This window comes from Bombus affinis, chromosome 3, assembly GCF_024516045.1.
Source record: "Bombus affinis isolate iyBomAffi1 chromosome 3, iyBomAffi1.2, whole genome shotgun sequence".
Taxonomy (NCBI): Eukaryota; Metazoa; Arthropoda; class Insecta; order Hymenoptera; family Apidae; genus Bombus; species Bombus affinis.
In genome coordinates this window covers 17585865-17612206 of record NC_066346.1, presented here as the reverse complement: position 1 = coordinate 17612206, position 26342 = coordinate 17585865, and the positions used below count along the sequence as shown (strand labels likewise).

The window sequence follows — 26342 nt, the reverse complement described above, 5'->3', positions numbered from 1 at the left end:
ACGATGATTATCTAAACGGGAAATTATAAGTCTTTGGTGCAATGTTTACCTGAACGTCCTGAGCTACCGATCTTTCTTCTTCAGTCTTAAATCTTAAATCTTCAGTCTTTACAATCTTAAACAATTATTCTATAACCTTGTCTGTCTCTCTAATGTAACTCTCTGTCCGTCCGTCTGGGGAACACGTGCTTCTTCAACTGGTCGTCCGTGCAACAAAGGAAGATCGGTCTCTCCGTTAAACACAGCCTGTCGTGCTACCCGTACAAAAAAAGAATCCCTATCCTACAAGAACTCCAGGGATTTTACATACATATTCGCGATAAATTTAATTTCCTGCGATCTCGAGAATAAGAATCACCGATGATCTCGGCCATGACCAAAGGCGAGTCGATAATCCACGGAATTATCGCTTCTCGAATTAGCGATGGCTGAGAAATTATTTCCTACACAAAGCGAAGGAGACTACACTCGCGGGTCGCAAGCGAGAAAAGGTAGCCGCGATGGAAATAAAAAGGGTGCAAAGATAATGGATGGAAAAACTCGTTATTGGGTGTCTTCTCGTCGCTAAATGTATCGTCGCATCCTGTGGTTTCGAAGCCCGGCAACCAACGACCGCAGACGGGAAATTTCACTTGGGAAATCACGCGATGCTATTTGCTACAGCCGATCTTAATTAAGAAACGAACTTTTTAACGAAACAAAATGATCTATCCGTTCGTCTTTCGCGATTAATGACACGCGATCGACGAATAGTAAACACTGAAATCATTTATACCCCGCGCACGAAGTTGTCGCGCGTACGTGCTGTCGTTTAAATAAATACGTTTCGATTAATTTTCAAACGGACGAATTACGACTAGTGTTTGAACGAAACGTTCGGCTGTACTTTATAGTATAGCAGAGAAATGGAAGTTGGCAAGGCAACCACTTTCTTCCCTTCATCCTGGCGCTTATTCGATTTTCCCCTTCGAGGATCTGGAATTCAGCTATCGATAAAACACGCGCTTTCGTTCGGGCTTTCTCCTATCGTTCCAAAATCCGACCCGTCTTAGCCGTTTATATCGAGAGCTTCCCGAAAATCCGACTACCCACTTTGCTTCAGCCTCTCCCAGTTTTACAAGATGTTACAAAATCTTTATTACGTACAGAGTAACGGAATAAACGGACTTGGATATTAAAATGGTAAAATGCGTTTAACATTTTCGTGCTTTGGTGTTCTGCCAAAAATGACGGAAAGCGTGACGAACGTGGATACGGGTGGAACAGACAAAATTTCAATAAAGTGTAATTAATTCTAATTAAAGTGGCAATTATCCGGGCGCGGCGAAAGTTTCTTGTTCGTGTGCGAGAGCGGCACGAGTCTTTTGCCGGCAAGCCTGCTGAATGCGAAAAGCCCTGGTAGCCCCGTCGGTCGGCATGGCAACAGCTCCGCGCGTCCCGGCGTCGGGACGCTCGATACTAGACGACGACGACGACGACGCCCAAATCCGAAGGGGCGGAGAGGAACACCGGGCCACCGGCAACTCGTACAAATTCCGCGCGATTCAGAATTTCCGATCGCGATTTACGCCGGATCGATACGCGGATTTGCCCGCGGCAACGCGATGCTAATTCTGCAAATTCAGACGAACTTGGTCCGCGTGAAAAACCGTGAATCGTCTGTGCGCCATAACTTTCAATCCTTCCGACAGATTCGTGGCAACAAGTCGCTGCGTCCTTGCTCCGCTTCGACTATCGGAATGGTCTCGCTGATTGTCGAAAGGGAGAATCAATTGAAAGAGCAGAACGAATGCGATGAATCTTGGGGAGAGCTGACGATTTTGCGGATTCTTTTTTCTCATACAGCGATGGCGCTTGCTCTTGCTCGATATATTTAGATTCATTTTTATCGCTGTCCCTCGATTTGTATTTTAACATGTTCGAATGCAAAGTGTGTCAGGTCTGATATCGAGACTTATAAATAAAGGAACGGAAAGCCAACGACGAAAGGTCGTATTTGCTGCTCGTATTTTTAATACAATGGCATCTCGATGACGTCAAGTGATAACGAGGTTGAGATCTGTGAGCCGGAGGTCTTTCAACCGACACACTTTGGCAACTCGAACCAGCAACGGTGACACGGTGTGATAGAAAAAGAGAGAGGGTACGTAATTCGAATACGGAACTGGCGTATCGGTGATCGCGGAACAACCCTACCGCATTTAGGAAATTAATTTTCTGCCGATGTACACGAGCGTACTGCCTTTATTTCCTCGTTTCATCCCTTTCGCGGCGTATTACCGGGTAAATTGAAGTGGACGAGAGGGTGAAATATCCAAGCTGTTTCATAAAAATATGAGTTTTCCGGCGTATACGGTGCAACGTGCCACGCGCTAGTCCCGCCACTTTTTTTAGTTTCTTGCCGGGGGAAGTACTTGATTACCTTCGGCGGAGTAGCAAGCTTCTGCTTGCTCCGCCAGCTGCCTTCAATCGTTTCTTTTGCATTATGATCTTTCAGGAAGGAAGAGCTCCATTTCGTAACAGGAGAACAAAATGGGTTGAGTTCAATCGTAAGAAAGCCGGGTAGTAAGAGGAAAGAACCATGAAAAATTCGACGCATATAGCTTCCTTCAAAATTACGAGGCGTCATCTATTCGTTAACGCGTCGGTTTATCGGTTGATACGTAAAGCTCGTTTCTTCACCGCATCGAGGAGTACCGAATTATCCAAGTTGACTCTCCAAGAAATTTTCCACGGCGAGTCACCGATATCGTTATCGATCGCGGCACTTCACAGACAAGAAGAAAACTGCGAGCGCCAATATTTGTGAGACTTACTTCGAGATTACAGGCGAAGAACGTCACTATATTGGGATAACCCCGCTTCCCCATCGATTAAACGATACCGAATATATCGCATACGGCACAATATCCGAACCACCTGCGGCATACCACGGGCCTTTAGGACGCACCGTAGAATCAGATTTATCGAAGAAAAGAAATCAAATTTTACATCACCACTTTTGTGATTTCTACTTGTTTATTTGCTTGTCTGACCAAAAGCGACTCGGCGCAGGAGGTTCGTCAATCCGCAAATGGAAAAATCTACGAATCGATATTGATGAAAGGAAGAATGGAAGAAAACGGTTCAGCGACGGAGACTGCCGCTTCGAGTAATCCGTTTAAGCTAGATATATTCAAGAGGGGAACGTTCAACAGTTTTGGCCACTCGCCAATGGTCGGCTCTGAAGTTGATTAGTTTGTAATTGCGCATTGTTTTCTGTTTCCCTGTCAGCGAAGTAAGACATCGCGCAAGACAGACAATAACAGCAGAGGTCTGTTGAACACGATCAACCTAAATACATAGAGAGTCGAGTATCGTGCTGAGATTCAATTTATGCCGTTTAATCGTGCGAGACAGTGTCCCGTTTAGGTTGAAACAACGAGAAGCCGGAGTAGACGAGAAGACGCTGGAGACGTTTCCTTTCTCTCGAGGAGATCACACATCCTGACATTTAACTACACGAATGTACCGGCACATAAGCAGGCGCCATCGTTTCCCAAGGTTCAGACCAGGAAATCTATGGGGATTTGATCTGAACGTGAACGATGTAAGAGACGGAAACTAACCCTTCAAACTCGTTCGTAAAACGACTGCTTTGTAGTCGTAACGATAAAAGGAACCTGCTCTCCATCTTTCTGGCTACAAGTTTCAACTGAATTTAAATCGGGGACGACAGACAGGTCCGTTACGATCGAAAGACGGTCGTTAAGAAGTTCTTCGGCTCGTTAACTTTCCATCTTTTACGACTCGTTAGACGGCCCTTGAAATTTGATGGTGACTTGTGCACGTGCAAGCACGGAATCATCGATTTATTCGCTCGGTGCGTGCTACTCGAGTACAATGAGGAAACGACGAAACCGTTTCGTTGCTCCTGTTCTCATGACTTCCGTTCATGCCGAAGAGGAAAGTCGATTCGCGTAATCCATAGGTAAGAAGATTAAAAGTTCCGTTAGAACTCGAGCGGCAAACAGCGACTTTCCTTTTCAATTTTCTCAGACAAGCGAAGCGTTCGAAACGAGGCAGTCGACTACGGTTGTGGGTCGTGGCAGTCGAAGGTATTTGCCCTCGATACTTTTCAATCGGAGAATGGAAAAGTCCTCGACGTGGCGTATCGATTCGCGACCGACCGAGTATTTGCACCGACGGTCATCGAACCTCGAAAGGAAGCTCGCGAAATACAGCCACGCGCACGGTCTTGTCTTCTTTTCTCTACGAGTAGTCGCAGGTTTCGTGCTTTTTATTCGCGTTCCACCTGTCGCATTGTGCTCGAGCTAGCGCTAGCGGACGGACGCATGTCGCGAGACAAAATGCGATTGGCACTAGGAGCGAACGTCCTCTGTCTCGTTTTCTCTTTCTCCCTCGGTCTTCCATTGCCGGAACGAGGAACAGGATAGGAAGAGACCGAGTTGACCGAAGAAGATGGGACAAGACGGACGAGGCAAAAAAAGAGACGACAGCCGTGAGGCTTTCATCGTGGCGAATGAAAGTGGCTTTTCGAGGGACGCGCGCCAACCGAAGAAGACAGATATTCGATTTTCACAGGGGAAGGGAAGAGACACCTGCCGAATTCCCACGTCATCCGACCAAACGCATCGTCGAACAAGAGCAAGGGGATTCGTCGCATTCGTCGTGAGCTTTCGCTCAACGGAATTTCGCTCCGCTCGTTTCTACTGTACCTCGTTTTTGTTTGCTGCCATCTTCTCTCTCCATCTGCCTCTCGGGAAATTTAGCACGGTCTCGTTAACGATCTGCCGGTTTAATTGGCGATTTGCTTACGCGCAGATTGCGATTAGGACTGCTTTCTGCAGGGGCTCGAGGACTTGCGAAACGTTCAACGTCGAGAGAATTTGTTTTTCTCCCCCGGTAAAATTGCGTTCATTCGGCGAGGAATTGAGCGGAACACACCGCCGCGACGATCGGCATCGAGTTTCTTGCAAATCTTTTGACACGGACCTTATACGGCCAATTAACTTTGCAACGATATTACAAAGCAATCGTGGTTTTTCGCTCGTTCGATTCGCGCAGGATCGCTCGATCAATGTTTTTCCCATCGATTGTCTCACCGTTAATTAATAAAATTAACCAACTCGTCACGACGGCGTTTATCCCCGCTGTTTTACGGCAGACGCGTACTCCGTTTTCAAGACAATGACAATTTCGAGCAACATTCGTTGAATCGTCGAGGAAAATTTACAGGCGGCAGGAGATACGATAAAAATTGCGGTGAACGGTGCATGCAATTGCGCAGAAAGATACGCAAGCGGGCACCGAACGGTCGTGGGATGAATTTCATCGGGCCCATTAGGAATGAAATCGAAGCCTGTAGAAACTACCGAGACGCCTTCCGCGGCGAATGAAACCGGTTTTTAACCGTCCGCCCGATCTTTAGCCACTGTTGCGCGCGCCGTATTCTCGGCACATCGACGGAACTGCACCGTGCATGTACCGTTGCATGTGCAACTGCATCTGTGACATATTTTAAGACCACGAAGCCCGGCTGTATCTCGTCACTTGTCACATAAATTTGTACCATCCCGACACGTTACGACTGAGCTCTTTACTTCAAACAAATCGTCTCCTTTCTTGTCCAATCTCCCAACGATCCTGTCCAAACAATCCATTCGCGATACTCGCGCATATTCAAATTTCGTTTCTCGTCGAACGATCAATGTTGTACTTCTTTTCGTATCTACGCAGATCCGTGCTTCTTCGACGATGACACGGTACCGTGACGACATAGTAAAATCCAGCGTATTCGTGGCCGTGAAACGGATAGAACAAAAGAAACGGTGAAAATTTGTCTCGCCCCTTGGCTCGACACGCGTGGCTTGCCAAACTTTCTCTTTCTACTTCGTAGACTGTCCTTAACCCCTGCATACAGGTGTTTCTCTTTTTTCCAAGGTTTGAGTCACGCGAGGCGAAGCTGCCGCCGCCGTGCCGTCGCCGTGCCGCCGCCGCGCCTCCGTCACGGCCAGACCACCTCCTGTATTCAGACCCGTTACACCCACCAGCGGTCGACCACCCAGTTACCCTCTTCTCGCCTATCGTGTCGTGTTAATTAATATCACTCCGCGCGTGCCAACTACACACCCCCTCCCTCTTCTCTTGCCCTTTTACCTCTTCCTGCAGACTTTCCAACTCTTTACGATAAAAGCCACGGGATATACGAACGTTCTCCGTGCTGGTGAACGAGTAAATTCGCAGAGGGAGAAAGAGAAAGAGGGTAAAGGGGACAAAGGAAGAGAGTCATGGGCGCGACCACACCCCTTCCTTTCCTATAGTAGTCTTCTCTCCTGCTGCGCTTTGCGCGAGGGTGCATACTAGGAAACAATGTGACGTTCGCGTAGGTGCGAAACCGGGAACACGAGAGACAGACAGAAAGACTCTCGAGCGCGATCCTCTTGGCCCTCTTCGCGGTCCTTCGCCAATCTCGATCTTCGCATCATCCACGGCAAACACTTCTCGCCTCCCTCGCCACTTCTTCGGACATCGAGCAGATTTTCTATTCGATCGTATATCTCTGAATCTCTCCCTATCCTCTGGATCGCGTATAGTTCAGTTGTATCGACCATGCCATAATTCGATTTTACCCCACCTATCTAAAGCTATTGTGTTCTCGACTTTTGTACATTCGCCTCGTTCTTAGAATCCTAGGACATTCTGCGGGAATGGAAGACCTAGGAATGGATTTAAATCCCACGAAAAGCGGCGGGGGTGATCGCCCATAAATCCGAATGGACAACGCATAACGTGGAAAATCGATCGTCGACCACCTTGCAGTTTCTATACGCCAGCGTCAGTGTATCACATTCTTCGTTCAGTACCGTTGCTAAAAAGTACTAAAGCGTGTGCTCTACTACTCTACTCTATGATATTCCGAGTATTGTCGCATCAATCAGCGTCGTTATAGGATATTTCGATTTAGAATATCGTAACATCACCGGGACTATCATAAATCGCGATAAGATCGTATTTACGATATATTTGGGACCGGAAACGTACGCGGCAGATAAGATTCGGCAAGGAGCTGATATGGAAGTAAAACAGTTTCAAATATACGCACAGAAAAATAAGAGACACGGGAACGGTTCTGCGGTAATAGAAACGCTACTTACCCTCTGATCTACCGTTCCCTCCTACACGTGGGGCCTTGGCGTTACCAACTTGTTTACGATCGCATAAAACGTTCGCGAAGAAGCGAATACAGTCAGTACTAAGATCGGAATATCTATGATACCGGAGAGCCGATTACGCGAATTTATGTCGTCTCGCAAATTACGTCTCCGGACGAATAATAAATAAGCGTGTTCGTTATTTTTAAAGCAGACCTGTGCCTTTATCACGGTGTGACATTGCAACGGGAATAGAGATAACGAAGAGTACAACAAGAGCCATAGTTTAACAAGCTTCTTGCGAACAAACGAATCCTTCGTTATACAATTTACCGTACTGACGTTTAATCTTAATATAAAATGGAGAGAACGATCGAGTGTAAGAAAAACGCCGGATTCGGAGTTATTTTACCTCGAGCATTGCTTGTCAGCGCAGCAACTTTGCCTCACAGAACCAACAGACGCAAATCTGATCATCCGTACGACAACCGTTTATCTTTGACAGGCGACTTATCGAGGATAAGTCGACCATGTTTCTAACTATGAGCCTCGATACTTAAGTATCTGCGTTGCAATGCAAACAAAGTCATTAAACCGAAACTATTTTCGCGACAAATAATACACAGTGGAGGTAAGCGTATCCGGGAAGTTTGGGCCATTGAACCGCGTTACTAGCGAGTACAATGAACGACAAGCATAGACGATCGTCGACCAGTCCCGTCCAGCCCCGTTACCGATTTCTCTGACAGATATGTCTCATTTCCCGTAGGAAATCGGGTCGATGCGGAAACAAGGCTACTCGTTATAATTGCCAGCTTCTTTAGCTGCGAAAACCGAGCTCGCGAATTTTTAATTACACAAATATAAAGGCACAAAATGTGCGAACAAAAATTTAGCGCGACTAAAGAGGACGCACGCGTGTAATTCGACGTCCCATAGGACGGTTGTTCGGAGAATACAAGCCCACCACTCCCATTCCGTGGTATGGAACCGTATGCCGCGCCAGACTATACCGCGTGTAGTCGTGCTCGTCTGTAAAAAATCCGCACACGCAAATCCGAGCGGCGACGATGCACGTGCTCGGTCATACACCGGTGAAGAGGTCAGCCGTTAACTCCGGTCGACCCGTCTTCTACGTAACGAATAAGTACTCTCGGAGGAAACCAGTCGTGATAACGCGTGTAGCGTCCCAACGATCCAACGTTTTAACGGAATCCGTAGAAACGCGAAGATCAGAATACCATGAAGAAGTTACGTGGAACTGGTCCGGATGAAATACGGGATAACAAGGCGGAGAGCAGTAAGTCGTTGTTCGTGGTGGTGTCATAACGCGCTGTGCAATGACATCTCGCTATTACGAGGCACATTGCGCTACACACCACCACTTGTAATTCCTTAATGACTCGGAATGCCGGCTCTCTGTTCGAAGGGAGTGAAAGTCGCGGTTGAACGCGGGCCTCGCGATATCCACCGAAAGAGAGAGAGAGAGAGAGAGACGCTGCTGCTGCCTCCAGCCTCGAAGACGAGAACACGACGATATCGCCAAGCCGTTTCTTCCCCGTGTGTATCTTTCTTCTTGGTGAACCGGGACACGTGTATGGCAACGTCTAACAAAGTCGATATGAGAACATCCATCATCCTCCGAAAGATGTCTACAAAATGGTCTGATAAATAGTAACGTAACGTACGTCAACGAGCGCATTTATAACGTTTATCTGTCGGGTATCTGGTACCGTGTATCGATACTTCCTAATCGAATACAAAATTTCCAATCGGAAACGTTGCTGTCGTTTACGATCGGCCGACCATTCTTCGATCCGGCCAAGTCGATTTTACCAACGTGAGCCAGCAGAGAACGCTATGAACGACTTATTTTCTCGCATCAGGGCCGCGACAGTGGAGGCGACGAGGACGATTACGTGTTCTGGAAGGACACAAGAGGGGACAGCGAGACACAAGGCAGAACGAAACAGAGAAGCAAAGAGGATAATTCAGTGACTTCGAAGCCGGTTTTCCATGGCAGCCTATCACGAAACTCGCGAGCAACGACGAACAAGAGGGATGAGTCACGGCTGCTCACTCTTCCCACTCTTTCCACCGTGTGGCGAGGTTGCAAAAAAAGGAAAAGAATCTGCGAGCAGCAACACGAAAGACAGAGAACAGCCAGAAGATGAAGAAGGTGGTAAAGAAACGAGGAGATTAGCCCTGACGATCTCGAGGCTACGTTTCGCCTACGCGTGGCCAGCTCGACGACCTGAGGTACGACCGAGAAAAAGGAGATAGGTCAATCTCGCTACTTATTATAGATACTTTAGATAGATAATCTTATTACAGATATTTTACGATGGATTTATAACGGACGATGGCGAAACCAAGAGCATTTTGTTGAACAGACATTTTGCACGCGTTTCGTTTTTAGAATCGCTGCTAGGAATCTCAGACGTTGTTTAAACAGAATCGTGCTCGATTACTTATCGAGCGTACGTCATGTTATCCGTGCTACAACGTAGATCTTGATCGACGATAAAACGAAGGATAAAGAGATTTTGCCGCGTCATAGAAGTCGATGCTTTAAGTTGACGAAGTTGAAGAAGCATTTAGATGGTACAATTAACAGAAGAAGGTTTTCGATAGTCGTCGACCGGGGGAACCAAGCTATAAATATCCAAGCAGAAAAATCGGTACGTGGCCGAGTATTATAGTTGACTTTGTTAACGCCGATCGTTCCACTATTCGTTTATCATTTTTTGTAAAATAAATCTTTGATAATCACGAAAGGTTCGAGATTTATTGGACGTCTCGAGGCCAATTAAACACCGGCCGAGTTTTCGATCCGTGACGGTTATCGCGTGGTCGTTCTCGATTATACCACTACACGCCGATTGCTTGAAATCGAAGAGCACAAATCACGCTCGAGCGAGCAGTGTCCTGCGTTACGCTAGTTTCACCGACGTTTCTGACTTCCTTTCTACGCCTGGAATCGGTCGACTAATCGATCGATCGATCGGTCAGAGCCAGGCTAAATTTTATTGTCTCACCTCCAGGTCTTTTGCAACGTGTGCTCTGGATCGACCAGATACTGCTAGAAGCAACAGTTAAATTTCCGTTGCTTTGTTTCCACCGAACAGATTATACATACACGCGTCGTCAATAATATCGTGCTCTATGTTTATTCGAACCTCGCTGTCATGATGGTGATAGCTATCAATCACAAAGACAAATTTCGATTTGAATAACGTTTTCAGAATGCATTTTTTTTTTTTTAATACGAGATAACGTAATTAATAATTCCGTTATCTCTGTTATATTATCGATTCCGATAGTGGTTGCGATTCAGCGCGTTTACGTTGTCGCCTCGATTCTACAGGGACGCAAGAAAAGCGTACAAAGATCCGATAAGGTAAGATTCTTCACTCACCTCTGCAAGAGGCTCCTCCTTGGTGACGTCTCCATTCTTGGGCGCTTCTTCACGGGCAGGCTTGTTCTTGTCCTTCTTGCTGAAGCTGATCGACCTGAAGGACCACTTTTTCTTCATCTATGAACGAGGAAACGGTATCGATAATGATCAAAGAACTCATTACGCGCAACTACGTGTCTTATTCTTCTATGCTGTGTACACAATAGAATCTGTTCGGGCGATACACGTGCGCGATGTATCGTCAACGAGTCAATCCATCTGATTCTTCGAAGCTAGTTTTCCTCTGTGTATATACTTTACCGTGTAATAAATGGAGCTTCGTCTTCCGTATACCATCACGGATTATTACATATTCCAAGACAATCGACCTCACCTTTTCCTTCTTTTTGGTTTCCTTGTTGTCTGGAGAGGTGACAGCGTTGGGACTAGCTGGAGTGCCTTCTGTTGGTGTTGTGACCTCCGCCGTTTCCGCGGGAGATTCTCCAGCCGGCTCTTGCTTCGTTTCCTCGGCCTTTACTTCTTCCTGCTGAAACAACGAGGAAAAGGAAAGACTGGTTGAAAATCGACTCGATTCATCCGATGGTACGAAATGTTGTGGTCCTTTAAATAGTCGAATCCAAAGGAGCAACTCGCAAGGATTCGAAAGTGAACGCAAGTAGCCTGTCACCGACACGGCTCCATCCAGCCAATCGCATATTAACACAATTCCCGTGACAAAATTTGTGCTCGGGTGCTCGTAAAACCAGTAAAATCTGCATCGATATCGATCGGTGTGTGGCGAGGATTTGGAGCACGTGACAGCAGGTGCACCAGCGTTGCAGATTCTTGTAAAAGAATTACAGAGACCATAGGCGACTCGGTCGCCAATCGCGTCGATTCGCTTTACTTCGAATATATTGTACATAACTCGGAGCGTCGTAAATTCAACAGCAAGCAACATCTCGAAGGGAAGACCGCACTTTTCTTTCACAGGCGATACGATACTCGAGCAAGTCGTTTCGTCCCGCGTGAACTGCTTTTATTATTCATAAATCGAAGTTCTTTCGTCGAATAAAAAAAGAGATATACAAAGACAAATGCGAAAAGAGGAGCGCACGCGAGCATTTTAAATCTAAGTAAACAAAGAGCAAGTCAACGAAAAATTACCAGGTATGCCGCGGAAAAATACGAGTTCGCGGTAAATCCATAAAAATTAGCGAGAGGCGTTGTTCTCGCGCACGGAATTTCGTCATTCGCCACGCTTACGCGAACCGCAGCCGTCCGATTACATCATCGCGTAGGGCGAATTTTACTGCGCCGTGTTCTCCAAAGCGATGCCGGGAGCTATCGAACGATCGGCGATCGAAGAAAACGATTTGTGCTTGCGCGTGTGAGAAGAACAAGAAGAAAATGGTAGCGGTGAACCGATCGAGAGGACCGGAGCAAAGAAAAAAAAAGCGAGAACGCGTTCTCGCAGCAACAGTTGCGAGACTTATCAGAATGAGACAGCTGTGGCTGTCGGACGACGTACAGGATGAAACCGCGAAAATCTCAGATTACAGAGAACGATCAGTGGTTCTCCAAGCGAAGAATCGTAAAGTGAAACGCGGACTTCTTGCAGAGATTATGGAATCCTGACTATAGTTCGGAGCATAGCCACGAGTCAAGATCAACGATAAAGAGAAATAAGAGGCGTAATGTTCGTGCACGCGTTTAATCGAAGAACAATACTCGACACTGATCGCTCGGTTTCCCGTAAATAACGATCGGAGCACGTATACTTTGTACGCGATACTGAATTATTCTATTTTATGAATCATTATTTCCGACATTCCTGAGCATTTCTGGCACAATGAAATACGACGAACGAAGCATTGTTTACCACGCTCCTTGAAGGCCGCGGCGGATCCTGACCGCCTTCGATGGCGTAAACATAAGCTCGCTCTATTATCGATGCAAATCCTCGGGAACAATTCCACTTGGTCGCGTGTTTCATATACTACGAACGAGTTAACTCATCGAGTATATTACATTGAACACCGCTAATCGAACCGGCGATCCAATCATTATTCAACCACAACGCGAGCGAGCTTCGAAATACCGTTCAAGATCTCGGACGATCGGATGGAAAATCGAAAGAATCGTCTATATACAGATGCGATGTCTTTTGTCCCGATTGTATTATGTAAATATCCGGTTATTTTTGTTCTTGCCAGCCAGACAAGAAGACGCACGCGTCTTGGATATCGCGCTATCGTGACTGATACCGAGGAGAAAGGAAAGAAGACAGTCTGTAGGCTACGTGGCAGAAGCGAAGAGGCAGAGGCAGCAATGTGCATGGCGTAGGCACGCGTTCCTCGTGCAGTGGCATTACGCATACAAGTTCGAAGACTTTATATGCGCCAACGATCCTCATCTACAGAGTGCCTATCCTTCGAGATCTTTCATTAACAACGCGCTCGCATTCGTACGATCGTGCACGCCAAGATAAATTATGAAAAGTTTCAACGATCGTTCGTTCGTTCATTGGCTCTCGCCTCCCCCTCCCTGCATCTCCCCGTCAATTTTGATTTCGCTTATCTGACATCCTCGATTAACCCGCGATTGCGAGGTCATACGTCGCAAAGAGGAGAAACGCGTCTGTTGGTTGGCTCGCGTTCGTTCCCAATGAAATTAAACGCACGTACTCGACTTTATAGTTTTTTCTAGCGCGCAACCGCGATTTAAATATTCATGGAAACGCGCGCCAGTGATTTATCTACGAGTTGATATTCAAGAGGTACACGACGAGCTAGACCTTGCGCTCGATGCAAAAATTCGCGTTTTTCGATCGAACGGTATTGGCATACAAAGAAATCATCGGTTCGAGGACACGAACGAGGTCCGATGCAGGTGCAGTTTCTACGACGAATTCCACGCGGTTGAATCAGCCCAGGTACTAAAATATCACGCGGTCGCTTTCGACTCGTGCGAATCTCGAAACGAACCGGTGATCTCGAAATATTGCAAAACATTGACGTTACGACGACGCGAGTCTCGGCAGAGGAATTCACAACGATTCACACGCGAAACGTGACTGGACAAGGACACCGGATCTACGAATTTCGTGCAGATAATCGCGAACCCTTCCGTGATCGGTTCGATTCTCTCAAGGCGGCAGACGGACCCCGCTTCGTTTTCTCGGCAGCTAATATATACAATGCAAACGCGTTCGAAAATGCGCGATTAAATTCACCTTCGGTTTAGGTCTCACCCTGAATTGGCAAGGCTCGCGAAAAGATCAGGTGTCGCGTCTTTAACTCGCCCAGGGAATGCGTAAAAAATCGTACGCGGTCTCGTCCCCCGTTCCTCGGGGCAAATTGATTTTCTAGACGCGAAATCTTCCAGCGACCTTTATTGTCGACACGTAGTAGCTTGTCCGCAAAACATCCGATGGAATTCAAGCGGCACGCAGTTTTAATTAGTGGCGACAAACAGATGAGTCGCGTCTCGTATTAATTAATAAACCGAGTTGGTTTTGGACTTCTGGAGAGGGGAAGCGTAGCGCGCGATGATTCACTCAGAAAGCGTTTTTCTTGAGATGGTTTACGCTATATAAGCGCCGTTTAAAACATCGCGTGTTCCCAACCAACAGTGGCCTGTCCGATGAAATAAAACTATCGCAAAGAATTCAGGTTACTCGGCAACGTACACACGTTCGCAAGCATCGCGATCGACCGCGAGAACTCTTTCGACGACCGATAAAAAGTTTGATCGAAAAATAGAAAAAAGAACGGTGGCAGGCCGAAATTGTATTTTTAATTAAAACCCGTTAATCCCACGGAAAAGAGAGTCAGTTTCTGCGCGTGTAAGCGTTGTTATAAGCACATGCTGTTAAATTACATAGACAAGGTTACAAAAGTAAGGTCCGATCTTCTTATCAGATTGACTCGCGTAGTCAGACCGCAGATATATCTTAAATTATTCGCAAAACACCGGCCGGCACGGCGCGTCGTAGATCCTCGTTGACGAAAAATAAAAGATCAGCAAGCACACTGGCTGAATGTGGTTGTTGAGGCAAACGTATCAACGGCAGGTGCTCGATGCGAGCGAATTCTCTCGACCAGCGTCTCACTGCCGTACGCGCACCTGGCTCGGAGATTTTGCAAGATTGCAGAGAGATGCCTGGACGAGCGGGTGCGCGCCTTGTATTTTAATAGGTTTAGTGAAAAGGTGGGTAGAGGCGCGCAAACCAACGACAGGACGAAAGATTTATTCGTCTAGGACAGTTAGGTATGCACAGGTAAGAACGTTTACGCGGACAGACGCGGTTACAGTTAGTCGCGAGAACGCGTTACTGGTACGCGTGCACCTCTGTGCTCCGGAGCTAACGAGCTAACGATCAACACCATTCGGCCTCGACAGAACGGTATTTCGATATTTTTTCTACGCGAAAATTTAACCAATTCTCCGGTGTTTCCGCGAATCTATCTGGAGCGACGAATACGTAATCTCGGTAAGCCGAGCGTTGCGTCGACATCCCGCTATCTCTACGTGCATCCGGCGCGGCATGGCGATCGCAATACACCCGATCGTGAACCTGTTGCGGCCTCGATAACACGCTTATGGCGAATTAGCGCGGTTTCCGTGAGTTTGTGCGTGAAAGCGAGATCGAGAAATCGATACCGACACCGAGCAATACGTTTACCGAGGCTGTATCGAAAGATTTCGAACCGGGATCCTCGTATATACGTTCCACTAGCAGTAGGAGAGAACACTTTCGTTCTCGCGTCGAATAAAATCAACGGTCCGATTTACTCCTGTTTCTAGCGTTTATCTAGGCGAACCGTTACACGCCTCTGGAAAGATCGCTATCCTGCTTTCGTTAAGTGGCACAATGGGCGTACTCTGCGTGTAAAAACACACTTTTCCAGGAAATTAAATGCACGGCTTTCTCGGGCGAGCTTTATACCACTCGGTCTAGAAATGTACAGCGATCAATACGCGCGGACAGCACGTCGCGACGTCGAGTTCTATGGCGAAGATAATAGAATCGCGACGCCAAGAAGCAGGAAAAATTGGAGACGACCGATAAGCCTTTTTAAATCCCTCGTGTCGTCGGTCAGATGGAGAAGGAAATGGGAAAGGACCTGCTATTAAACGGAAATGAAAGCAAGAGGCAGAAGAGCAGTCTTTCTCTCTCTTTCTCTCTGCCCCTCTTTCACGCGCGTTACCGTATCTAGTGCATGACAGCTGCCGGGGTTACTCAATCGAGGAAATATCAGGTTTCGTCTAGCTGGGAGCATTTCGCGATATACACTGCGAGACGCTTACGCGATTCGACGAGAGTGACAGTTCAAACTTTCGATACAGTATGTCTGCCGTTGACAGTCTCCGCGTTATGCTTTTCAGATTTCCTTGATATGGAGATGGATCGACGTTGGCGAAAAATAACACCGATTCATCGACCTGCCGAATGGAACGTGACGGATCGTTGGTGCAACATCCGACCGTTTCAAAATTTTTTACTAGAGCATCCGCTCGTTTCGGAGTAAGGCGAGCTTTATGAATTTTTGCCTGTAACGATGAGTTCTCGAGCGAGTCGAACGCCCGGCGTATCTCCTAAGCCGATCTCGGAATAGCACGAAAACGCTGCGAGCGATGTACACGCGCAAAACGCACGTGCGTAACGGGGCGTGTATAGTATACGTGTCGCTCGTGCAACGTTACATAGAACGCCATATCAACGACAACAGACACAACGCGGTGCTTCCGCTTGTCGAATAAGAAATCGCGTCATAGTCGGTGAATCAATTGAATTTAATAACCAAGCCGTACATTGTGTTCTAGGAAAAAAATCGAATGAAATGTATTTGCGATTATGCGCCGTACGGTTTGTTGCTGATTCATTAACGCGTTTCAACGGTCAAAAGATTTCAACGAGTTCGAAGGAACGTGTTGTAGAAGAACGTTCTACGAGCCAGCGCTGTGTGTCATCAAGAACAAATATGTACGTTGGTCGTAAAGAAACGTTCCTCCAAATTATACACGTACGCACTCTGTCCCTCCATTGTCACCGCGCGTCTACAGCGAATAACAATTTTCGATTCTACTCGATAAATAAAAAATAAAGCATCGATGTTTCCGACGTATCTCACCTTCTCTTTATCTTTATCCTTTTCCGTTGCATCGTCCTTATCCTTGTCTTTATCCTCGGCCACGTCCGTGTGCGGCGCTATTCCATTGGTGGTAGGCTTCGTGTCGGTCTCTTCGATCCTTTCCAGCTTGCCATCGCCAGGTGCAGCGGCATCACCGACACCTCCTTCGGCGGGCAATCCCTCCTTCTTCGGAGTCGTCGTTATGTCCACGGACCTTCTGCTCTGTCTCGCACCCATCTTTCCTCTTTTTGCCTCTCTATCCCCTTCTGTCTCACCTGTCTCTCGTTCGCGCTTTCCGGATGCTGTGATCAGATGTCGTGCGTCGAATAAAACCAACCTGCAATCAAGCGGCGAAAGTGAGCGAAGCATCAAGCGCGATAACTCGCGTATGGGTTAGCGATCGCTGATTTGAGAGAATACGATGCAGTTTATCGATGCGCGGCCCTTCGCATTTGAATATCACCAAAGTACAACAAAAGTAACGTTCGTAAAACATTAGACCAAGTTTATCTCTTTCTCGCAGCAGAGTCATTTCTTGATTGGGAGCACGACAACGTATTGGTTTCCTGGAATCGAGAGATAAGCGAGCGCGACTCACCGATATCGTATCGAAATGCGGATAATGTCATACTCGATAAATCGTTGTGATTTTCGCACAAGCAGACTTGTCGATTCGTGTTGCAGGTGCAACTCGAATCCTTGCGTCCAAGACCGACTTCGATAGCGCAACCTTCGTGCAAAGCTTTTTCGTTGCCATACACGGCTCGTGAAAGAAACCACAAGGCATACCAGCGATAATGAATAATATATGAACTCGTTACACGAAAGACAAAGAGCAAAAAAAAGAAAGAGCATATAACAACGCGATACGCTTCGCGAGAGAAAGAAATTCCTCGCGAATGAAACGTCGAAGGTAATCGCGTTAAAGAATTCAACGAAACCTCTTCATCCGTTTGTTAGTTTCTGATATGATAATTTTAGATTTGTGGTATCGAAAGGAAATCGCTTCGTCGGATAAAAAGGACAAGAAGCGCGAAGCAAGAGGCTCTCCGAACGAGTAGATCTCTCTAATTATCCTGCTAGAAAATAGGCTGCGAGCCGTTAAAAAGACAGGAACGGGTTGGTTAACGGTTCCGAGGTCGATTCGAAGCTTCTCTCACGGTAAAAGAGGAAGCGATCCGTTGTGTTCGAGCAAGGAGTGCGAAAAACTAGCACGCCGAGGCGAAGTCGAACACGAGACCAGGCGCATTCGTGTGTAAGACGCGTTTAAAGAGCACGTGGCGTGGCTACGCACCGCTGCCCGCCTCGCAGCTACGATGCGTAACGCATCTGCGGCCACGACTACCCGACCACCGGTTTATCCATTGTACCCGGACTGACCAAGATGAAAAATTATCCAGATCTCGACAAACGGATAAATTCCAAGTTCGTTTCGAATCTTCAGCATTGAAGCATATGCTGATGACTTTTCGTTAAAAACGTAATGCAACGCAACGTTTCTAACGGTAACTTCGTCACTATCGACAAACACTTCATGGTAATCAACGCCACCGAGCGATTTCAAATCCGAGAAGGTAAAACGACCGATCGCGCGTCGCTAATGATAAACGATAATTCAAGTTTTATCAAAGCAAAGGTAACACGGCTCGAACCGCGCGCGTATCGTTGTCATTCAATAATAGCATTTGTCTGTGGTAGCCTATTCGCGGTACATTGCACTTTCTAGTTGCGTTCCACGGACCGACCACGCTTGCGCTAATGCGTTAGAAGCTAGTCATCTTTCATGTACCGGGTGATGGTCCGATATCGACGAGGCTACTGAAAACCAAGACGGAAAAAATTCCTGGAAGAAAGGCAGGATATCGACAGAGTTTTTCAACCTAAATTATCTATCGTCTATATCTATCAACAGCTTCGAGTCTATGTAGCGAAAAAGTTTCTACCATCGCCATTATTTTCATGTAACGGAATAATGGTTCACAATGGAGAACCTCGTAAACTGTCGAAACACCCTCACACTCATCGATACCGAATTTTCCGAACAAATTGGAGTACGCAGCGTCCAAAGCACAGGTTCGCTGGATCGAAGAAAATACTATTAAAAGTTCCGCTTCATCTCGCATTTCGCGATGAATCCATGGAATTACGACAAGCGGTTATCGAGGCAAACGTTACTTGATCTCTTTCAAAGGAAATTCGGTCCCGCGAATAAAAGAATTTTCGACGACTTTCCTCGCCGCTCCGAGAATTCCTGTTACGAAATATCAACAAGCAAGGAAGCCGTTCCGAGAAAAAGGAAGCGCTTAATTAGTCTCGATCATACATTAGACAGCAGGAAGAAGCTCGACAAATATTTATGTTGTTTCATCTCTACCGAGTGTAGCGAGCATATGCAACTACGGGGTACCCACGATGGTATGTCGGTAAAAAATAGATTTAGTGTGGCTAAAGTACATCGAAAGTGGAACGTTGGAGAGGTCAAAACACGTGTCGAACTATCGTATGCTCGTGGGAAGCATGGAATCATCCCACAGGAAAAATAGCCTTTCCTCTCATAACTCACTCTCGTACCTACTACGATTTATCTCTGGCTGACGTTCCTATATTTAGTATATCGCCGGTTGCAAACTGCATCACCAGATAACACCACCTAGTACCCGTTCTCCGTTTCATTCGATGACAGCCAAAAGATCACCCTACATATCTGTCTTTTCTTGGCATATTATTCCACGGCACAGCTGTAACGATCCCTAACCGCTTCGCATCGGAACACAAAATATCTCACCGTACAGTGTCGTTTATGTGACGCTTTGGACAAGATATCTCGCATATATTTTCATTAGAACGCGAGATATCTCGTCCAACGACTCGCATAAAATTCAATTCGTAAGACACTGCGTTTGTGAATGTGAAATGGATTAGGAATGTTAAACGAAGGAAATGTTCTGTTTCTGTAAACAAGTGATCTTATTTTTCTGTCGTATGAGATAATTCAAAGCAAGGTATTGTATATAATGTTACATTACGATGACCGATAAACGACATTCAGCCGTAAACATTAAAACGCGAGATATTTCGTTCAAAGCATCGCATGAACGATATTGCGTCGCTAGATATTTTGCTCAGTCTTATGTAAACAACACAACATGGCAAGATATCTCATCCAACGCGTATCATGAACGACATCGCGTTGCGAGATATTTCGTCCACCGAAGCGAAAAGAATACCGAAGGTGTACTAGTCACGATGCGTAAAACGTAATAGAGTCAAGCAGATAGAAGGAACGCGAAAGGAAGTCGGCCGCCATCGAAACCACTTATTTCATCGATTCACGCTTCAAATACCGGTTCAACGACTCACTGCGGTAACTATTGTTTTTCTAGAAACAAGGCAAAACAGCCAAGGGAATCGTGTCATATCTCTGAATCATGGAACGATCCGACACCTAATAAAACGCGATATCCTACCTATCACATACCATTCGTAATGTATTTTTATTTGCAAAATACAAAGTTCTACGAAAACGTGCTTTTCTGTTGCGTCACCCGTAGATTTCGACCGAGAGCGGGGAGAAGAGAGAGAATTAATTATTAGAAGAATTAATTATTATAAGAATTAATTATTGATTCATTGCGAGAGAATAGTAAAAAATAAAACACGTACTGAGATTTCTTTCTGCAGATCCGCTCAATAGATTAATAAGCACATTCAGAGGTCACTGCCGTCGAAGACTATTAAGGCCTGAACGACGATGTCACGCCAAGACCGCATTCGTTGATGTATGGGAAACTAAATTCCAACGGTATATATACGCTTGAAACGATGCTAATGAGACAACGTCTACGACGTTTATGCTATTTCAACGATATTACGGTCGCCGTAGTGTCCTCGCTTTCGATCGCTGTTACAAAACAACCGCACGTTCCAAACTGTATCTACACGATTCGACGAAACGCTGGGAACGCCGAATTCTCGAGAAACGATAACGATAACATTTTCAGCGTATTTACATAGTGACTCAGAAAATTGTTCCACGAGCGTCCAGTTAATCGCTGATCAAACGCACTTTCACATTTCACGGGTCGTTAAGATATCCGCGTTAGAACATGAAACACGTTTGTAAACGCGATCGTACAACGATCCCGCGATCGTCCCGATTAACGCACCGTGCTGTATTAAATCAAGGACACTGCATCGAAGGCTCGCACGAGTTTTACAAACTTGTCGAACGTGGTACTCGACCAACACACGATCACATCCGTTGAGTCATTAGCGGCAAAAAAAGCGCATATCAGTCCAACGAAAAAAAAAGAAAAAAAGAAAAAAGAAAAAAAGAGAAAAAGGGAAATTCCTTTTCCCTTGTCACACGAGAGTACGTGCGTGCGAGAGCACGATGCAGGCTTGATTCCCACGGAGTAACGGGCCGGGGGCAACGCCGCATAAATAGCGTATACCCAATCAATCGTCCATTATTTTCACAAGGCGAACACGCCTAATACTCGTGACGCGGGGATGTTAGGCGAATAATTCGTCGTCGAAAAAAGCACATCTGCTCGGGCCACTGTTCTCGAAATTGAGAATTACGAGTGTGCCGAGAGAATGAAGCGACGTCGTCGTCCCGTATTCAGGCGCGTGTCCCGCATGCGTGAACAGATCCGGCGCGGCGCACGTGCGTGCGTACGGGAACTGCAGCCGATGAAAATCGCCGTGATCGTCGTAAAGGGCAAACAGGAAAGCTCAGCCTATGTACGCGCAGCATGGAGGCAAAGGTGGGGCAGGCCAGGACACGGGGTATACCCGGCTGGAGTGGGCTTAAAAATACACACATATCCGGAGTAGTACGTGGATCTATTTTTGATCGGGGCGCACGCCGCGTGTGCACCCTTCGCTCGTGTAAACAACAAACGGACCTGGCCCGACAAGGGTGAAAGTCCCTGGAAGCTGAATCCAAAAATCTCGTGTAAACACCGGGAGATAGGGAACGCAAGGATAAGAATGCCGAGAGGATAACGCGAGTAAACTTTTCTGACGTGTGAAAGAACTGACGCGGTACAGTCGAAAGAAAAAGATAAGACGCTTTCGGTTCGAAGCACGCTACAGTTTCGGTACCAGTTTCGACCCATCGATCAACATTTTCGGGAGAAACAATGGAAACAGATGGAGAAAAAATATCCGAGACGAAAAGGAAGAGAAGAGAAGAGTTTTCGGTCGAAAACCGGTCGAGTTGTAAAGCGCGTTTCAAAAGCACTCCGACGTAGCGTTGCGCGTCTGCCTAAGCAGTCGGAACAGCTCTTTTCTTCGTTCTTGTAAACGAGAGAAAGGCAGATGTAGGCAAGTTAACGACCCGTTATCGCGTGGATGGCGTGGACTCGCCGCTGCTGAAACTGGTTGTCGTCGATCATAGCGATGCAAGCAGAGAAAAAGGCAGCGCAGAAGACACGGAGGGACGATAATACGTGGCAAATCGCAAAACATCCACAGAGCCGAGCATCGGCCGATATACGCCAATCGCCTAAATCTAAATCTAATGAATTACCTATGGGACGAATATGACGAGATCATAGAACCCGAAGGAAAACAACCGGACCACGGAGTATGGAGGAGCGATTGGTCTGCTAGTCGGATCAGCATTTTCTCGGCCTTTCTCCACCGGCTGCCATTCCCCAAGCAACAACAATCGCTTCCGTGGAAGCCTTGACTGCGTTTTAAATGCATGGCAGGTAGAGGCCTGCTATGCAAAATCAGCACAAAGCAGAGAGAGAGAGAGAGAGAGAGAGAGAGAGAGAGAGAGAGAGACAGAGAGAGAGAAAGAGAGAGAGAGAGAAGGGGAGAAATACTGTAGGTAGACAGACACGTCGCCTCTGTTTAAGGCACCCGGCTTGCCAAGAACGTATCTCCTTTCTATCCTTCTCCTTCTCCTTTACCATGGTAACAGCAAACGCTAAATCTGCGAGAGCGGACGAAGCATTCTGTTGCAACTTTTCTGATCGTGTCGATTCTCTCGAGGGACACGAGGCCTGCCTTCTGAAAAAATTCCAATTTCTATGGGTCCTGCCCAGGGATTGACAAAAGTTCCACATCGAGCGAACAAACGTAGAAGCGGGACAGAAAACGGAATACCACGAGGCCAGGTCGATCGCGAGATTCCAATGGATCGTGCCCAGAGGGAAAGGTCACTGGTAGTCTCGAAATCGTGCGTATGGTCGATCGTTCGGGGGTTAATACCGGCCAAATGGTGGGAGAAGGAATCAAGATGGCGTAACCGGCCGCTGCTCCCAACGATTCTTCGATCATACAAATACGAATGTGCGGCTTTTCCGACCGATCGCTAGACGCCGATCGATACGACGCTGGGGAAACGTCGCGATGCATGCGTCGAGAAGTGGAAGCAAAACCGTTGGAGCGACTGAAATTGAAAGCCGGCTCCGCACGTCGCTCGCTATATCGATTGATGCTGCCCATTTTCAAAATGGCGCGGGGGTATACACACTCGAAATCCCGCTCGACGCGCTATGTTACACTTCTCGTTTCTTGACAGGCACTAAGCGAAAGAAACGTGACGACCGACGCGACGGCCGACCGATCGAAGCATATGGAGTCGACGAACGGAAAAGGCAGAAAGGACGGTGGGCATGTTAAATAGAAGACGGGTGCGACGGCACGTATCGCGTACACGCGGAGAGACAAAATGTTTAGTGTATGGGGCGCGCACGGCCCGGCATATAACCAACGAAGGCGAGAAAACGACGAGCACTCGGGGTGGTTGGTACTCACTTCCGATAGTCGAGGGCGTCGTAAGTGGCGCGACGAGGCGAAACTTTTCTCGTGGAGGAGCGTCCCTCGCCGGTGCTCCGCACAAGAAACACACTGAATATATTATTCCGAGAGGTAGAGGCGAGGTGGCGGTGGCAGTGACGGTGGCGGGCGTGTAGCACGATGCGTGGCGTCTAGACAGACACGAGAGTACGAGAGGTGAAGAAAAGTAGCCGAGCACGATGGCAGAGACACACGAGGAAATGCTTGCTCGGTAGAAGCAAAGGGAAACGGAACACCGAAGTCGCCTACGGTCAGGCACAAACAGCAAGCAGAAGCTTTTAGCAGGAGCGCGTTCGCGAACTCATCCACTTGGCTCGGTAACGCGCGACCGACTGCCGAGAGAAGCGGAGGGGAAGCGGCGTCCGTCTGTCGGTCCGTCTGTCCGTCCGACCGTCTTTCTGTCACCAACGTATTGCTCGCTCGTTCGCTCTCGCTCGCTAGTAGCTCGCTCTTTCCTTCTTTTTCTCTCTCCCTCGAACGTGTGCGTACGTGTACGTGTACGTGTGTATGCGCGCGCGCGCGCGCCTTCACTCTCTTTCTTCCTTCCCCCTTTTCCTTTATCCTGTCCTTTCCTTTTCCTTTCTCTTTAGTGCTCTTCTGCTTCGAAAATCTCTCCCGACGTTTTCTCGTAGCTCGGCCGCGTACAACACTTCAACTTCTAAACCACAAGCCGGTATTATGCACGTATCGTCGGACCAACAACGATACAACACCGGTTTCACCTTTCCAACGATTCGAACGGCGAAGAAGTCGTCGATGAACACGATAGACAGGCTTAATCGCGATGCGAGACTCACCCCAGGTACGATAGAAGCGTGACGAGGACGACCAATCGGCAGGCACAGGGCACAGGACGATAATCGCGAACCCCCGGACTACGTGGAGCCGCAGCTAACGATCGATCGTTTCACGTTTCCTCTCTCTGCTCCGATCTCTCGACAACGATTCGTCTCGGTACCGCCGTTCCTTTGTTCCCGCCGAACGGAGTTTCGGCTGCGTTCGCGTACCTCCTCTCTCTCTTTGTCCCGAGGAAGTCGTGCGTGGGGAGGGCTCGACCAACGCGCACAAACTGGTAAAAATCGTCCAACGAACACCGCACGTAACGATCTCTTTCTTCCTCGATTCCTCGTCGCGAGTACTTTTGATCCGCGCGAACGCGCGTGCTCAGCTCGTTATGTTCGCGTTTGCTACTCGAGTCCGCGTTAGCGTATACGTTCACTCTCGAACAACCGAGCGCTGCTTCGTTTTACTGCGCTCCGCACTGCTCGACGGTTAGAGAAAGAATGAGCTCCGGGATAGACGGGAGGCAGGAACGTATCGGCTGAGCCCGGCACCCCGGGACTCGGTTCGGATGGTGGCAGCCCTGCCTCGAGCTCGCTAAGAACATCGGGGTATGGGGGGTTCGACTCCAGGGCGGGGTCCTGTCACGGAGGGCTCCCTATCTCCAACCACGGCCAACGTTTCGCTCCACAATAGAATTTACACATTTTCAGGGTCAACTTTTTCCCCCGTAGCCAAAGTACTCCCTCGAAAATTCGCCGCTTCTCGATCGCTCGCTAATCGACGTCACTCAATCGCGATATATGAACTCTTTTCGATGGAGCTTTTCTAACGGCTAGATACGCGGACAGAGGTGTTTGGATATGGGCAGTGGTACTCGGTGAACGACCTACCGTAACGAGTTTCGACCGAATTTAACAAGTGGGAGGAAATCGATTCGCGAAAGTCAAGCGACAACCGGAGAATCGCGAATTCGTACGATTAAACGAATGGCACGTCGCTCACGGTATACTATACCACGCGATTCTTCTTATCGTCTTCCTTTTTCTTTCTTTTTTTCCCGAAAGCAATTAGAGTCGTAAGTCGTAAGATTATCCGTAGAGGTGCCGCTGTCTCATAATCTCCGGCGATTGTAGCGCATTCTACCTGGAAATCGTTGGTTGTTTATAGACAACTACGGTGGTCGTTCGAGCGAAACAAAATACGCGTATACCTGCTGCCGTTGCTCTCGCCTACAACTACGACTACGACTACGAAGCCGCCTTTCGCCTGTCGTCGCGGTGACTAATGCGAAAAGCGGCACCAGAGGAACGCTCTCGACACCGACACCGACCACTCTCGACCCAAGCCCAACAAGTTAGATAACAATTCGCCGCGTCCGGAATTTAGGAATTCCGACTAGACACCGGCAGGCCAAACGTTCAACTCTCTCTCTCTTGTCCTTCAGAGACTTCGATGCGTCGCGTCCCGTCGCTTTTCCACAACGAGCACATAAAATCCCTGCCCCCCCGCGGTTCCTCGACACAGCTATGTCGTCGCATCGATTTCCGAACGACGCGACCACCCATACCGTCTGGCGAACTTTGAAATCACGCGGATATTTATCGATTTCCCCGTACGCCGCGCCGTGTCAGCTACGCGAAACCGACCACGGTCCGAAGAAAAGCTAATCCCTGCACGGTATGCGTAAGCCCCGATCCGTCTCAATTCGCGACAATCTATGCCCCCGTGTTTCGTTCAACGGATATCGGTTATCGATGACCAGTCCTCCGAGCTCTAGGTATCGAATTCTTCTGCATGCATACTACTGTATACGCTCATTGAGGCGATGCAACGGAGCATTCCGTGCCGAGGACATTTTTGTACACGTCAAACAATAACCGGATAAACGCTTTCTTTTCCGTGAAGGAGAACCTAATTGTCCATTTCGATTCTTTCGACCTCGAGCTGCCGATAAATACTCGGGCCGAAATATTCGAGCAACGATCCACGGCAGAGATGGTGGCAAACGCGCGATAAAGAACGAGAAAAGATATACGTAATTCGTCGAACGGTTCT

The 26342-nt window shown here is 47.6% G+C and overlaps 1 protein-coding gene and 1 long non-coding RNA gene across 9 annotated transcripts in view; one reads left to right on the top strand and one right to left on the bottom strand.

Moving 5' to 3' along the window:
* Positions 1-26342, bottom strand: part of LOC126914267 (A-kinase anchor protein 200-like) — a 60956-nt gene that overhangs the window by 13663 nt on the left and 20951 nt on the right. For 2 of the 8 annotated variants that reach the window (XM_050717968.1, XM_050717965.1), the window contains 3 exons: positions 16689-17025; positions 10946-11098; positions 10573-10689 (listed from right to left, as the gene is read on the bottom strand). In XM_050717968.1, the coding sequence (XP_050573925.1) occupies positions 10573-10689; positions 10946-11098; positions 16689-16925 (507 nt within the window). In that variant the 5' untranslated portion in view covers positions 16926-17025. The other 6 variants (XM_050717967.1, XM_050717969.1, XM_050717966.1 and 3 more) reach the window with 6 other exon arrangements.
* LOC126914311 (uncharacterized) lies at positions 9612-10907 on the top strand. Its single transcript, XR_007709625.1, has 2 exons — positions 9612-9835; positions 10522-10907. It is a non-coding gene; the product is annotated as an uncharacterized LOC126914311 (long non-coding RNA).